The 16,170-nt window shown below is 43.5% G+C and overlaps 1 protein-coding gene across 1 annotated transcript in view; it reads left to right on the top strand.

Moving 5' to 3' along the window:
• Positions 1–14,119, top strand: part of KIFAP3 (kinesin associated protein 3) — a 71,202-nt gene extending 57,083 nt beyond the window's left edge. Inside the window, exon 20 of the mRNA XM_040610645.1 lies at positions 13,671–14,119. Within this exon, the coding sequence (XP_040466579.1) occupies positions 13,671–13,779 (109 nt within the window). The 3' untranslated portion in view covers positions 13,780–14,119. The remainder of the gene's footprint in view (positions 1–13,670) is intronic.
• The last annotated feature ends 2,051 nt before the right edge of the window (positions 14,120–16,170 follow it).

The raw sequence follows: 16,170 nt of genomic DNA, 5'->3' as shown, positions 1-16,170 counted from the left end.
TCATGGTGGAGGGGAAAGACCTGGGTCCGTAGCCTTCCATTCCTTCTGACTCCTGAGTGTGGTGTGAACTCCCAGCTGAGTCACAGCTGAATAGCTCCTGTTCAGGGCTGGTACAGGAGTTGCTTTAGGTGCTGGCAAATGCCTACGTTGTGAATGTTTGTCAAAATGTTTTCAAATGGTTGTACCTGTAACTTATAGCCTACGTCGACTTTTATAGCTGTCTTCCATGTAGATCCTCATCTTCAATTAGAAGCAGTGACGTGTTGTACTTCTCAAACATTGAAGTTAGGGTTTCATCTCTTCCTTGCTTTAGTCTCTAAAGCCTACAGGATATATTGCTGATATAAGGAACCTGCTTCCAAAGGGAAGGGCTGAAGGAGCTGGTGACCTTGCTATGGAGTATTTCTCATCCACGTTGTATTTTCATTAATTTGCACAGTATATTTACAAGTTTGAAGGTTCCCCTCCCAGCCTTTCAGCAGCTAAGTGTGATCTTGCAGGCTGTCTCTGAAGGTGACGAACTGCTCCGTTAGCAGACAGTAAAAGCGAGCTGCCTCAGGCAACCCCTTACAGCCATCAGTGGCAGAAGAAACTTTGTTTCATGGTTCTTGGAAAGATTACTGTAGATAAAAACATGTTATCATGTGGGGTCTGTGCTACGGGAGAACTGGAAGTATCCGTCTCTTTCCTCATCATTTGAATAGACGCAGTAATTCTTTCCTGTCTTAGAGGTGGACATATGGTGAGTGTAACATCTCTTAATGGAAATAAAAGCTAATAGAGTGTAAATAATTATCACAATGTGATTCTACTTTCAAACATTTTACCATAGTGGTATCTCTTGCAGTTCTGTGCATTACTTTTTGTTTTCCATACTTTTATTTTAAAAACAAAAAAACCCTCTTTTGCCTTTGCAGTATGTTCAGCAGAGCTGTACGCAGCTTCTACCATTTGGACACTATTTAATTTGCATTTCCCAAGAGAATCAAATTAGGTTTTATTAGTAAATCGGGCCTATAACCTTGTAGGCAGGTTTTATTAGTTTATCACACATCAGTATTAGCAAATTGTAAATCCCACTGAAAGGAATTTGAAAAGGCCTTAAAGCAAAGCTCAGAACCAATGAAGTTTCTGGAGACAAATAAGGGGGTTTATTTTGGTGTTTGTTTGGGTGGTTGGTTTTTTTATCCCACAAAAATGTTGTTAGGTTTAGAATCTTTTTTTTTTTTAAATCATATTCTGTTGTCCTAACTGTCTAGACATTTAGTTTTAAAGAAGCTGAACTGAAAATGATCAGGAGGATTTCGCTAAACTTCTGATAATGTTCTATATGGCTTGACATAACAGAGAAAAAGCACACTTCTCATTTGGACACTACAGCATTTACTGACTAGTCACGTGCCAGAGGCAGGTAAGTTTGGTTTTGTTCATCAGTGCCTGTTCAGGTGGTACATATGCTTGGAATTAAGATCTTATATCTAAAACATAGTGATAAGGAAGTAGGAACTGCTGTCTTCTGGAGGGTTTTCATCACAGTCTGGGACAAGCTTATTGAAAGATTTCACTTGATTTCTGTAGATCCTGGGTCATGGCCTGAATCGGAATTCACTGTGTAGTTGTTTTCCTTTGGTACTTAAATGTGGGAGTGATGCTTCCAGAACTTGAGTGCTTCATCACCAAAAGCTTTTGAATGCAAGCTTGAATTTCTTCACGTCTACTTCATAATAATTTGTTTCTGCACCAATACTAAATCAGTTACCTCTTTCCTTTTTCCATTTGTTTTCGGTAGTGGTTATATTCCCCGTTAGTTGTCACTTCAGTAGTTTTTTCATGCTGTTTTCTCAAAGCCATGTGTATAGAAATTAAATACTGCAACCCGATCATGTTATAACCCAGTCTGGGTGTCACTAATACGATTTTTGACCAAATTATGCTGCTATGATGTGGGCAGTTATTGTAGTGTTTTTGAAGACCAAGAGCCTGATTATTCAAGGGCAAGATTTTTCTCTGACCCTTATTCATCAATGAGATTTCCCCAGGGTTTGGAGAGCCGTGCGTACCGCACCATTAAAGGATGCTTGTAATTTGGGAATATCCAGATGAGAACAACATTCTCCGTATCCAGTATTCTACATACAGCAACTTTTTTGTGTGTGCTTGGGTGCTGGCTTATTATTACTCTCTTCTTAATTATTCTGCACTCTTGACCGTATCAGGAGACAATTCCAAGCAACTCTCGTTGTGTCGCCCACCAAGCAGGCGATGCCCACAGTGCAGTGCACATCCCTTGCACCAGGGAGCTGATAGGCAAGACGGGCAGGGAACCAAAGGCAAGGAGAAGTTACTAATCCAAAGTCAGATGCTGGAGCCTGGAGTAGAGCCTGGAGTAGAGCGGTACTGCTCAGCCATGCCCCAGTGACCGGACCACACCACCTCTCCAAGGTGTGTGGTCCGTGATGGTGAAGGATCATGTTGCACTTGTTTCGTTTACTGTAAGAGCTGTTTAATTGCTCTGAACAATTACACTAGTATGCTAGGAGATGAAATAGCTTGCTTGGGAATATTTTAAAGGTGCCATTTTTTCAGCAAGTTGCAGATGCTGCTTGGGAAGAGAGTCAGCATTGAGGTTTTAATGCACTTCAGCTCTTTTGGAATATAGGATACTTGGGCCTCTTTCACTTGCCGTCACTTCTTTTACATTTTTTAGTTGCTTTTTATTTTACTGTATTCCACCTGCAGCTGGCCTCATTTAACCGGCATGGTTTAGGTGGCTATTAAGAATTTTAAAAGAATACCAAAATGCCGTAGTATTTAGCTCAAGTCCTTTGGAATGTCTTACCAAAAAAGCCCCCAAACCTGGGTCTGTCTCTTCTGAAATGTAACATTAATTAATTCCCACGTTCTGTCTGCTGCTCTTGGTCCCTCCAGATGTGCTACTAGGAATAGACTGGCTCCCTGGTTACAAGCCATCTGGGCTCTGTAAACTGATTTGCACTTATATTAAACAATAAGTGAACAGAATGCGGAAGAGTTATTAAAGCAAATGTACATTGCTTATAAATCTCAAAGCAAAATATTAAAATGTAGTAAACGGGAATGGAATGTGCAAATGAAGACCTGCTTGTTTTTAATGAGTTTAGCTGTGACCTTCTCGATTTCAACCAAAAGAAAAGAATTTTATTTTTCTCTTTAAAAAAAAAAAAGAAAAAGAAACTATAAAACTGCTTACAGAAGTATCTGAGACAAAAACAAGGAAATATAATGTTCTAAACTTGACTGGTCCAAACCACTCAAGCTGCTGTGACAGCTCATAAAACTGAGAGTAGTTTTTAACTGGACTCTGTTTTACATTGCCAGAGTGAATTTTCCTTGCAGGAAGTAGCCAGAAGGTTTATTTAGTTTCCAGACTGCTGCTTTGATCTTTCCATTCTGTCACTTCTCAGGTTACATAGCCCTTTTTCACTGCAGTAAATCTGCAACAGTTAATGAGAATAAAATTTCCTCCTTCTCACTGATCACATGCTGTTAAATGCCAAACCACAGCCAGCAGCATATTTGCAGAATTCAGCTGCACTGTACAAAAACAGCACAATCAGTTTAATCTTGTTGGTTTTGTAATTCATTTTATTGAGCTTTCCTTTTTCAAGTGACCTATTTTATCAAGACAAGTGGTTGCAAGGCCAGACCTGGAAGAAAGATTTAAAACCGTAATAAAATGAAGGGTGTTTTGTATGCTACGTATAAGCATGCTCACAGGATTCAAAATTAAACCTACAATGAGGAGTTTTAAAACAAGTCCCGTATATCAGTGGGATATTTCTTACGGTTATTATCTGAAGTGAACATGTACAGTGAACAAGTCTCTAGTATAAAAATTAGTGTAACATATAAAATTAATTTCTCTGCCAAACAGTTAAAATTGTTTTGGTTCTAAAATTTGACTCTTTGAATCTGTGTTTGTCAGCTTCAGCCATTCAGCTATGATGACTGAACTACCCTTTTCCCTATGGAAAATCAGAAGACTTTTTTTTTCTTGAACCATGAGATTTTAAAAAATAATAAGTTTAGAGAGTTTATTTGCCTGCTGGGTTTTAAGCTTTTTAAGTTTTCTTTTTTCCAAGAGTCCCTGCCCAACCTTTGGCCTGAAGCATTTCATTTTTCTTTAATCAAATTAAAAGTTGAAATTTTTGTGTAATAATGCCACTCCAAGGTATGGATCTCCAAGGAAATGTTCCACGTCTGTGTTTGTATCTGGCTTGTTCCTTACCAGTGCTAGCACTAAGAACGCAAGTAGGAAGAGATTTCCTTCTTGGTTTACACTAAAATCATCACTGATTTGGGATAGATTTTGACAAGATTTCACTAGGGCCCTGTGCTGATATGTAAAAGTGGCTGAAATCTGAACAATCATCTGTGGTGGTAAAAAATATTTGAAGTTTATTCATCAGTAGTAATGCTCAAACTGCATTTGCTATGTGCGCTCTAGTGAGCACTGCAAATCCCCTAGTAATGTTAACTTTCAGAAAAGACTTTGAAAGCTTTTATTGGCTGCAGCTGTAAGTCAAAGCAGAACAGATTTTTGGGTTTTGACTCTCCCTCCTTCCTTCCCTCCAGCATCTGGATTATCATCCACATTGGATTGCCTGGTTCTTGGTGCTGAGCCCTGGAGACAGCACGGCTATCGGCCAGTAACCTTTTAGCATGGCTCTTTCTGGGTATTTGTGCACGAGAGTGAACTCTGTTCCCTGGTTGTATTGAAGAATAGAGCTGAGTGGCAGTGCTTGGGCTCGAGGAGCCTTGTATAAATATTTAAAGGCACGATTCTCCAGCTAAGAGCCCTTCCATGCATGACACCGAAAACTTGCATTTCTGCTTCAGCTGCTTATCTTAGGGTACACTTGCACAGTAACCCTGCTCTGTAGCCTGGCAAGCTTCCTAACAGGAAGCAAGAAACACTTCCTGGCTGGAAACGGGAAGGGTAGCGGAAGATGTGGACCAGATCCTGAGCTGATCTAGTCAGTGACACTCATCACCTCTCTGAAGTTACCGCTTCAGGATCTTATTCTGCTCAGGCTGTTGCCTGAACCTTCTGTATGCAACATAGCACTGACATTGCTGGAGCTCAGTGAGAGAGATGCTTGAAACCTCCCCAAGCCAGACGTATTGCTAGTTAAAGATTAAGGCTTACTAATGTACTCTTCAGTTTATGGAGTTGACAGAAATACTTCAGGCTGTGCGAGGAGAGAGGAGGAGGAAAGGACGTCTTACTTTTTACTGCCTGCTCCTCAGGGCTTTTTTATTTGCTTTATTTCTTAATTAATTTTTAAGAAATGGATGTATCTAATCAGTAGACTTGGCTAGTTGTTGAGCCAACAGCACAGGAGATGTTTTTGTCAGGCTTATAATGGAAAATCAGAACCCATGGTTTCTGTTCCAGCTCTGACTGTGCACTTGACCTTTTAACAGATCCTGTGCGGAATAGCTGCGAAACTCCCCGTCCGTTTGGCGGAGCTGTGAGCCTGGGTGAGGGAATGCGAGTGAAGTTATCCCAGTGCCCTTCAAAAAACAATAACCCTGTGTGAAACAGCATGAGTTGCTGTTTTGCCCCAGGCTGTATTCTGGATTGGTTGCTTTTCTAGCAGATTAGAAATACTGTGGTTTTTTCCCCGTCTTTGAGGGATGTTACAGAATAAGCGAAAATCTTTTCTATCTATGTCAGTCTAATTTGAGTCTTCTCATTACTGTAGCTTGTCACTTGGCTGTCTTTAATGTCTGGGGTGGTTTTTTCTTTCAAAACTCCAATGGGAGACTGAGGTCATGGAGAAAAGGAGCAACTTGTCCGGGATCACACAGCAGGTAACTGACAGAGCAGGAAACTGAGCCCAAGTCCCAGGCTGCTTTCACAGAGCTGGGATGGCAAACTCTACAGCTTTCAAGCAAGGCTTTTACTGAATTTGGCTAAGCAAGGACATTTGCTTTTAGTTCAGTGCTTTCTTACTATTCAGCTGGGAAACTTTTTTTTTTTAATGTTGCCTCCCCACCAGTGAATCTTGGCATGTGTATTGCTTGGTGCATAGCTGGAGCCTGACACAGAGGGCTCAGTGCTCATTTCTCCACAATTGTCAGATTTGCATTTGTTTATAATTAAATGGCAGAAACAGGAGTATTGTGCTGAGATGGAACTGGGCACCAAGTCCAGCAGCAACTGGAAACTTTAAGTCATTAAGTGCACTGAAGAAAGCTAGATCACATGGAAGGAGAGACATGATCACATCCATAAAAGCTGTATCATGATGCACAAGGGAGCTGAAGTATTACTGCACAGGTTCATGCTGATATTTTCTGTATTTTGAGCAGATACAGTTTGACTTTTTAAGGAACATTAATATTCAGTGCTAATGTAGAGATGGACTTGGTATTTGATGCAGTGTGCACAGTTGCAGTCCCTGCCACAAAACTGCCTTCCTACTTGAGTTTGAGGCATAGAAAGCATGGGGAAAAAAGCTTCACAGATAGGGGAGAAAAAGTTGGGACCATGAGAGGCAGAATTTAAGAGACTTGTGGTTTATAGTTTAACGTCATTCCAGTAGTGGGAGAATCTACAGTTACAGGACATTATATAAAGAAACATTGTTTTTTTTCTATGGCTTCTCAGTTGTATGCTGTTTCCCCATAACCCATGGTTTGTGCTCTTACTCTGAAGGACGGAAAATTTATGGTCAGTGAAGCAAAACCAGAGGTAGCTGGCACGTAGAAGTGAACAGGATCATCTTCTCGATTGCTAGACTCCTAAGCAAAGGAAAAAGTGACCAGCCCTACGCCCCTTTCTGATGCCCTCCACTCTTTCGTGACTGGTTTATGAAGATGGTATCCCATCCAGTGCTTAGCTGGCAGTGGGTGTCAGGAGAAAGGCCATGAGTTTCACAGGCTTTGAGCTTTGGTTAAAGTGTGGCAGTTAGCTGGTACCTGCAAAGGATTAGCTAAATATTTCTTGCCTGAAGCTAACTTTAGAAGCTGGAGGTCTCTGTTCTGTGGAATTCAAAAACATTTCCCACCTCCTGGGCTTGGATGCACACCCTGCCTGAATCCTCACTGTTTGATGGGCCAAGGCCTGGATGCCCCCAGCTGCCTCAGCCTTTCTGTACCCTGGTCTCTGTGCAGAGGAAACCTGTGGAGGGAGGGAGGGAGCCACAGCGTTCACTCACCAGCCTCATAGCTGGGCTAGCAGGACTGCAGCCTCTGCCACATCCCATATACGAGTATAGTGCCCTGCAATCATTGTCTCAGACCTACAGTCTAGCATCTTTCATCAATGCTTAAAAACAAACAAAACCCCAAACAAAAAAGATGGGAGAGAAAAAAAATACATACTCTGCTGCTGGCAAACTCCTGTGTCTCTTGTTGGCAAGTATTATAAACAATAACTGCATCTCGGTTGTACAGGTTATAATGCTGTGCTTGTCTCGATCAGAGTGGTGTGCCACTTCGATGGCTTGGGTACCTCCTGAGGGAAAAATACAGCCGTCAGTGTTCATTTGAACAGAACCTGTTTTGTCTGTTATACACAGGAACCTGATACAGCACTATAGAATACAGGGGTTTATGGCATGAGACTTTATAAGGCAATATAGGATGGTAACTGTACCATATGTTATCGGTGGTGCTGTCACACACAAGTGGATTCACAGAAGGGAAACATTAGGACTTCAAGGATGCACTGCACGAAATTCTGAATGCCTGCCAGGGGTGAGGGGGGGGATGTTTTGAGAGTGAAGATGGTCGTTTTTAGAAACGATAATATAACGTGTATAAAGGGAGACAGTACAGAGGACTACGAGCTGTACTATGTCAGGCTTCTGAAGGATGCTCAGAAACCTTCTAGTCATTCTCACACTCACGGGGAGTTTTGCAAAGCTGCGGGTGTGATCAGTGGCAGCAAGAAGAGGTGCCACGTGTGTAAACAGGGGCTGCGTATTTATGCCGGCAAACAAACCTCCCTCAGTAGCTCAGTCAAGCACATGGAGAGCCTTGGGTTGATTCCTTCACTGGGACTTGGTGTAAGGTTGGTGAGAGCTGTAAGTAGTGTTTGCTTGGTCTTACCAAGGTCAGAGGACCTAGTGAATTATAAATTTATAGGGTTTTTAAATAGATTTTAATAAAATTGTATCCCCAGTGAGCAGCTGAGAGCTTCTTGGACATGAGGCTGGTAAAACCCTTGTTGATGCAGAGTAAGGATGCAAGATTGACGGGGTTTAAGAACAGGTTGAGGATGAAAAGAAACGTAGCTGAAATCGTGGCTTTGGTGGAAGCACCACATGTGTTTAGCTTGGATTTAATTTTCAGTGGGCAGTGATTTTCAGGGTGCTTTAATTTTGGGTTACTAACCATGAAACTGATAGGTGGAAAAGGATGGAATTTTGGCCCTGAAGTGTAAGCTGCTAAACTGCTACTGCACGCTCTAAGGTGAAGGTTTTTCCTGGGCCGCTGCTGCCTGCACAGACGGTTAGTCTCTTACGGTACAGTCTGGTGTGATTCTTGCTGTGCTGCTTCATGCCTCTTGTGTGAGGGTGCAGACCTGTTTCCCAAACACTGTTTCTTGCTGGGATTGCTCCAGGATCCATGCACCCTATCAAGGGGTTTCCAGTTAGACTTCAAGTTCTGACCAAGAATTTTCCCCAGTGACCTGGGATTTGCCTTTCTGGGGCCCGGCTTGTGCTGGAGGAATTAGTAAGTACTGTTTTAGAGCGACTTGTCAGCACCAGCACTGGTAACAGTGTGAACGCTAGCGTGGACAGGCTCAGGTGTCTATCGCATCAGAAAAACTTACCGAAAGCAGCTTCGCTCCGTGGTCCGTCTGCACTCGGGTACTAATCACCCTAGTTCAGACGAAGCTCAAGAGCCTCTCTTCCTGTACCACGCGCTCGCGAGCAGCAAAGGTACCCGGACGGGAACCCCAGCAGAGGGTTGCTGGCAGTGTGCTGCCTGTCGGAGCCTGCCAAGTCTTGCAGACGTACCGCAAAGCCTGCCTCGTCTCTGAGGCTCTGGGTGCAGGAGGGAGTTAAGGAGAGTCAAGTACTTTGTGGTCACAGTGGGATGCTGGCTGGTATTTCCTGCTGAAAGGGGGGACAGGATCGGTCTTTACATCTTAAATTATGTCAGGGCACCTCGGATCCTAGATGGGCACATTAATTTGGATGTTATGAATCAGAGTAAGTATCAATAAGCAGAGCTGTTAAGAAATCTCTCCTCACTCATGCACATCAGGAACATTTTCCTCTTCGGCATGTGTTCTTCAGTTCCCCAGCAGTACAAGCAAATTGGAAAGTTCAGCTGTCATTCGGGGAAGGTCATAGATCACACTAGCAGCCTGAGTAATCCAAGAGGTTTTAAGTATCATAGCATTTAGTTTAAAGTGAAATTTGCTCTGACAGGGGCTGGCAGACCAATAGGAAAAAGAAATATTTGTGCTTGGAGAAGTGCATGTGTAGAGCCCGCGAGTATAACTGATGGCTGGAAGTGATTTCAGTCTAAAAAAAACAAATCATTAAGAGAGTGCATAGGGGTAAAATACACAGTTCATATTTTAAAGGGTCTCAAAATGAACCAGCAACTGAGGTTAGCAGTACATAGTAATTAGCTGTGCTGTTCACTGTTTAACTCCATCAGCTCCAGGCGTGTGGTAAACTCCACAAGAAAACAGTTGTGCTTTGACGGCGTGGTTAGCAGGCACCGCTCTCCCTGTGCGCACACGTGCAATTTTGTGAGACAGAGCTGCCCTAAATAACTTGCAGATTAAGACAAGAGCGTAAGTCATTTATCTGAGGGGTTTGTTTTGTGGTGTTGCGTGATCTGTATCAGTCATGCAACTACAGGGATTGCACGCCCTTCTGCTAGGTACCTAGCTGAACAGGGCTGACCAACAGGAAGAAAAAACATCAATTCGTAGATGAGTATTGTTGCCTCAGTAGCATAATTATGTGTCCCTGACTTTTTGGGAAGACAGGCTGATGCTGGCTCTGCTGAGCACAGAGTTTCCCTGTAGATGCTGTATAAATAAGACCAACAACGCGTCTTTCCTAGGAGCAAGTTTTGAAGTTGATTGCTGGTATAAATCTAAGAACACATGGCACAAATCGTGATCTCGGGCCAATAGTTACCGAACAAATGCTTACAGCCGAAAAGCTACCATCTTTCCTGGCTCTACCCTTCTGCTGTTCTTGGCAGAAGTGGCAAGGATTCATCAGTACTTGGTTTTTAAACCCCTGTCTCCACCTCTGTCGGTTATGCTTGCAGAGTCATTGCCCTTGGCCTGCCAGCCTCATGAGTAAGCCAGACTTCAGTCTCCAGATGTGTGTTTGCTGTTTTGTTGCCCTACCCCTCAGTTACCTCCTGGCTTCAATAGCCTTTCCTTCAGCTAAGAGGACAGGCTTTTTGCTACAGGCTGCGCCAGTGCAAACAATCAAATAAGGCAAAGCTGGTATGTTTCAAGAGCACTAACACATAAAAATGAAGCCAAGTTGTTGGCTTTTTTTGAAGCATGGACAAGCCTTCATTTACTTAAGAGAAATATTTAGATAGGAGAGTGGTGATTTGATCAAGGTGTTTTAATATGATTTTCTTTTCCTCTTTTATTTTTTTTTTAACTGTCCAAAGCAGTTATCAGCTGATCCATCTCTTCCAGTTTTCTTCAGGACACTAACATATGTCTGAACCATTTGGAAATAACTGATACTCCTCAAAGTTTAAACTCTAGGGATCTTTACCTAATTACTTACACATTTATAAAAAAAATATGAAAAAAAAGATTTGCTGAGAATGTGATTGAAACCATATTTTTCCCTGCTCTCGTTATCAATTTAAATACATTTAAAAGTTCTATGAATAAAGATTACTGAACTGGCAGTAGCCGAACAGCGCGGCCTGCAGTGATAGAGACCTATTGCCCCCTGGTGGGTCGGTGCCGTTATTGCACCTCGCTTCCCCCCCCAGCCCCAGTGCCGTTCGGTAGTATCTAACGAGTGCTCCATCAAGGGAAGCCCCGCTTACGCTGAAGAAGGAAAGCCCAGGCTGCTGTGTCTGCTGTGCCTCTGCCACGGTGAACCTGAGGGTGGCTACTGTTGTGTCCCCTGTAAGCCAAGCCGCGGCCCCTACTAGCCTGACTTGCAGTCAGCAGCCGGCCTGCGTGCAGGGCTGGCAGCCTGCGGCGCCCGCACCCTCCTCGTTCACCTACGACGTCTTTCCAGAATGAAGTTCTCGGTAGTTAGCAGAAATGCCAAGAGCCCCTTTTGTAATTTAGTAGTAAAACCAACTTATCTACAACTAATGTTATAGTCATAGAAAAAAACAACAACTTTGAAAGATAAACCCAGAAAAGCATTTTTTGCTAAAATATCTTTTTATTTTAAATTAACTGTAGACACTTTAAGGATCTTTGGAAGAAAACAATGGAATTCCTGAGTGTAAAGGAGGCCTTAAAGTGTCCCGCTTCTCTGCGGTGTTACATGTGTGTGGTATCGGTGGCACCTGGGAACTTGCAGTAGCACAACAAAACTGGACTCCCTTCCGGATCGCACTATGCCTTCTTTTAGTACATTACTAACTCCGAGTACTAACAGTACTGAAAGATCTCTTTAAAAGAATTGTAACCATTTTACAGTAGTTATTCAGCTTGTTTTCTGAACTGCCAAACAAAATGGTCAGCTTCATGCTAGGTCCTTGTTGGCACGTTTGGAAGAGCTTTGTGGCCTGTATTCAGAAACCCATATCTAAGCGCAGCCCCTGCTGGGTCCGTCTGTCCAGCCCCTCTGCATGCTGCGTGCCAGTAACGGCAGTAGGAGCAGGGACCATCCTTTGACTAAGGCGAGTGCAGGGTCTGATGTTTCTGGAGGCAAGAGTTAGATTCAAAGTGACAGGATTTCTCTTAAACCCTCTTTTCAGGAATCTTTTAAAGCTTCAAGCCTGCTAATGAGAAAGCTGTTGTCTGCCAGGTACAAAGGAGGGACCGGGAGAAGGTGCCTCAGAGGTCACCAGTTCATTTTATAATGGGCTTGGAAAAGAGTAATAGGACTTTGGAGTGGGTGCAGGATGGAATGGACGGCCAGAGGAAGGTGTGGAGCCAGAGGCATGTGTTCACGTAGCTTTGCACCGCTACAGGGCACACCACAGCTACTCGGCTTCTCTTCTCTGTGCGGAAGGGACTGGTCAGCCTCTAGGCTCAGCCCGATAGCCCTGCACATGAGTTACGAGACAGGGCCATTGCCAGGTCAAATACAGATGGGCAGACGTGGAAATAGCACAGTGCTTTCAGGGTGCCGAGTTTCGCAATACGTGTTCAGGTGAAACAGAATGATTTTCTCTGCAGTTTGGCCTGTTGACTGTGTCCCCTCCCGCTCCAGAGACAAATCTCGGCCTCAGACTTTCCACCTTCACCCGATGACCAGAATGTCCCATGAGTGAGCTAGTTTCCAGAGAAACCCGGCGCCAAGGATCCTTTGCTAGGACCTCACAGAGGCACAATCTGAGGAAAGTGTCTTTATAAGGACAGCGTGATGGACATGGTCCCCCACCACTTCAGCTGAGCCCTTTCAGTCCAAGCGATTCAGCAGTGCCAGTTTTTTGCTGAGCCAGGGCCTGGGGCCCACCCATTGTACATCTTCTGGATGGGTCATTCTTTCCCAGCCTTGACTGTTGCATAACCCATGTTCCATATGTATAATTGGCAGTAATGAGGTTCAGCTTTTCCCCACTCAAAAAGCACTTTGGTTCTTTGTGTTTTGACAGTCTTCAGAGAGGAAGTTCAACTCCTTTCAATGCATCTTTAGTCAGGCAATAAATCAGAATCCTTTTCCATTTGTCCTTCTACTGAAGTGGAAGTTAAGAAGTGACATAACTATGAATAGGCAGTCATCCAGTATCTTAGGCAATGTACATTTTTCCTCTACCTCCTGCATGAGAGTTATTGTTGAGCACAAGGTATGTGCCACTTTTCCCTACGCAGTCCTTGTGCTTTAGTATCTAATCCATTGCTGTAGGACTTTTCAGGTGTAAAAGATGCTGTTCTAGGTGAAAAATTAATTATTCTGTCTCATTTCAGTATATAATGATTCTTTTTGCCATTTGGCTGTCAATCTTGCATCCCACCGGAAACACTGTCCTTTACTGAATGGTGTTGCTGTGCCAGATATTTGCACTTCTCGTTTCTGGCTGGTATTTTACCAGGGGCTTGAGAAATGTACTGAAGGAAGGAACTCGGGCTTTTCAGATGGGTGTAGGGCAGGGTCACCAGCAGGCTTCGCAAGAAGCATGCTTGAAGCCTTTCCAGAAAGGCTCGTTACCTCTAACGCAGAGAGAGGAATTGACTCACAGAAGCGCTTTGCCAGTAAAGCCATAGAAGGATAGACGAGAAGACTTCTGTCTCCCCTGGGATTTCTATTTAACCTGAAAGCCTTTCCTGATAGGAGTTGTGTTGATTTCTCTGCAGTGTTTCTTTTCCCACCAAGGGAAGAGGAGACCGAGCAGTGCTGGCTGCTCTGAAGGGGCAAGATGGCTTGCAGAGTTGCCTCACAAAATTGTCTCTGTGGCAGGAGGAGCTGCAGACACCAGCACCAGCGCGCCGTCCCTACTGTACAAAAACCTACAGTTTCTTTCTCCTCCTTTTATTTTTTTTGTAGCATCGGAGTTGATGGATTTGGTCAGTCACCAGGAGTTCCTGGCCGCCCCACAACTGCATATGGGTACCGCCCGGATGAACCTTACTACTACAGCTACGGAGCGCGATAAAGCAGCCCACTGCGCAGTCCAGGACGCTGTCACCTGCCCTGGAGGAACCTGGCCGTAGATCTCTCCCTCGGTAATGCATGATCGTACCACGATGGGTCCATTATTATGTATCCTTTGGCGTGTGTAGCTCCCGATAAACTTAGCCTTTCTGGGTCCAGTGTTTCAGTGACAGTGTTTACTCTTTGGTTGTTCTTTGTTATCATTTTTGTACAGTGTTTGCTCCATGACTTGAAAGCGAGAATTGGAAAGCGACTGGACTGGAAAGTGTCACATTATGTATATTAAGCTACTAATTTAATTTCTATTAAATATAAAAACCTGTGTGGTCAGCAGTGGTGAACGTGTTTCTAACCAATGTTTCGTTTGTTTTACAAGACATTTAAGAAGATTGCTTCATGTGAAGCGTGTTTAACATGGACTGCTTCCCTCTAACACCTAAGTAATGGGAACACAGTTAAGCCCCAGCATCTCCTGGCACTGCCCTGACACGTAGTTACCAAAGTCCGGTCCTGGGTATGAAGACTTTAATAATGGAAAGATGGCACAGATTCACTCCCCTGGAGCTTCAAACGTTTACAGTCTAGTTTATATGCTTGAAAACACTTAAAATTAGAAACTGCACTACGACAGAATATCTTTGCCATAAATAGAGTTCTGAGGGCTGAGAGAAGACAGCCACATCCTGAGGACTAGCAAGAGAAAAAAGCACTGTAACTCAGGTCAGAGTGCGGATGCAGAGCCTTTCCCCCAGCTTCCCCATCCTAAAACACAAATGCATCCTGTCCTGCTTGTTCACAGGGTTTAAGCTGGATCTAAGCACAGGTCATTGACTGAGCAGCAGAGACAGGCCGAGCCACCTTCACGCTGGACAGTGATTGCATTAAGCCATGTTTTGGAACACGCTGCACGCCAGTGGAGTTCAGGCTAAAGCTGTTCTGAAGTTGTTACCCCACCCGTAACAGACAAAGCGTACAGAAATCCCGTGGCTGCCACAGCCATCAAGAGAGCAGTTCAAATTTGAACTTTTTAAAAGAAAAGCTGCCTCCACCTCGTTTTGGTTTTTAACGGCTATTGATTTGCAGAATTGTTCCTCTCCCCTCACCACCCCTCATTTCTGGCTTAAGCAGAAAACAGACTTGCACCAGGGGCTGATGCTGCCAGAGCAGTAGCCAGTAATCCCGTTAAGACTGATGCACATGCTGGGAAAGTGATCTTCAAAGGCATGGCGTTGTTTAGAGGGTTGACAGACCGTTACTCTTATACTTCAAAAATATCTTTGAAATCAGGATTGTTTTGAAGCCTTGCTTTGTCTTTTAAAAGTACACAGGTACTTTTATATGCACTGTTACTCACTGTGTTTCATACTGCATAACTGGAAGCGATTCTAAAATGAGGGCATGGTGTTTCTTACCAGATTTCAGCCTCCTCCCTGTGCTGGCTTTGTGTTCATGGCTTTGCTCACTGGAGGTAGGTGGAAGAACAGCATTGCCAAGATTAACTAGTATTTTTAAAAGTAATTTTCTATACAATTTTTAACGCCATTTCTTAGAAATGCTGCGGAAAACGTGAATTAAACTACTGGGTTTCCAGTGTCGTACCTTTCTAGATTCTTTCCGTTGGTCCGAGCCCACACTTTATCAGCCCAGCAGTTGTGCCACGTTTAGTCAAAAGCTTTCAGATATTTTTATAGTTATAGCTGCGAGAGAAATTACCCAAACTGCATATTCAGACACAGGCTTTTCTTTTGAGACTGGCACTCGCTCATCAGGCTTTTCCAGAAAAATTAGTGTGAAGTTATTTAAAGCAGTTGCCCTTCTCATGGAATGTGTTTTGGGGGAAAGAAAAAAATGAAGTGGGTCCTTGGAGTATATGCAAACTATCAATGAAACTGAAGGAGCCTTTAATTGGAAGCTTCAGGTTAACGAGGAACTACAGTTGAGCTTCAGCAAATGGGTGGGTGTCTGTAATTGTAATACAGTTGTGACCATGCTGAGAATAAATGGCAGTGGAAAAATCTCTGGCTGCATTTTTAGTATTCAATGTTAGGAGTTTATGAGAAAAGAATAAAAGATCAAGTATTTGTAGCTTTGCCTGGCAGCAGCTAAGAGAAGAACATCATTTATCTGCAAGCAGAGCTTGGTAAAAATTACTCAGCACTTAGTAGCCTGAGGACAGAGCCTGCTAGCCAAGATGAAAACCAGCTGTGCCACTATACTCTCTGAGGCAGGAGAGAGGCTGATTTTCCCTTTAATTACAGTTCCTGAGCCAGAAAGAGGGAAAAAAGATAGGAGCACATAGACTTTTCAATCTATATCACATTACTGGTGGGTGTCACCGGACACTTTTCAATCTATATCACATTACTGGAGGGACACTGAGGAGTCTGACCCA

Source organism: Falco naumanni, chromosome 11, assembly GCF_017639655.2.
Source record: "Falco naumanni isolate bFalNau1 chromosome 11, bFalNau1.pat, whole genome shotgun sequence".
NCBI lineage: Eukaryota > Metazoa > Chordata > Aves > Falconiformes > Falconidae > Falco > Falco naumanni.
The sequence above is the reverse complement of the archived record's forward strand: the minus strand, read 5'-3'. Positions and strand labels throughout refer to the sequence as shown.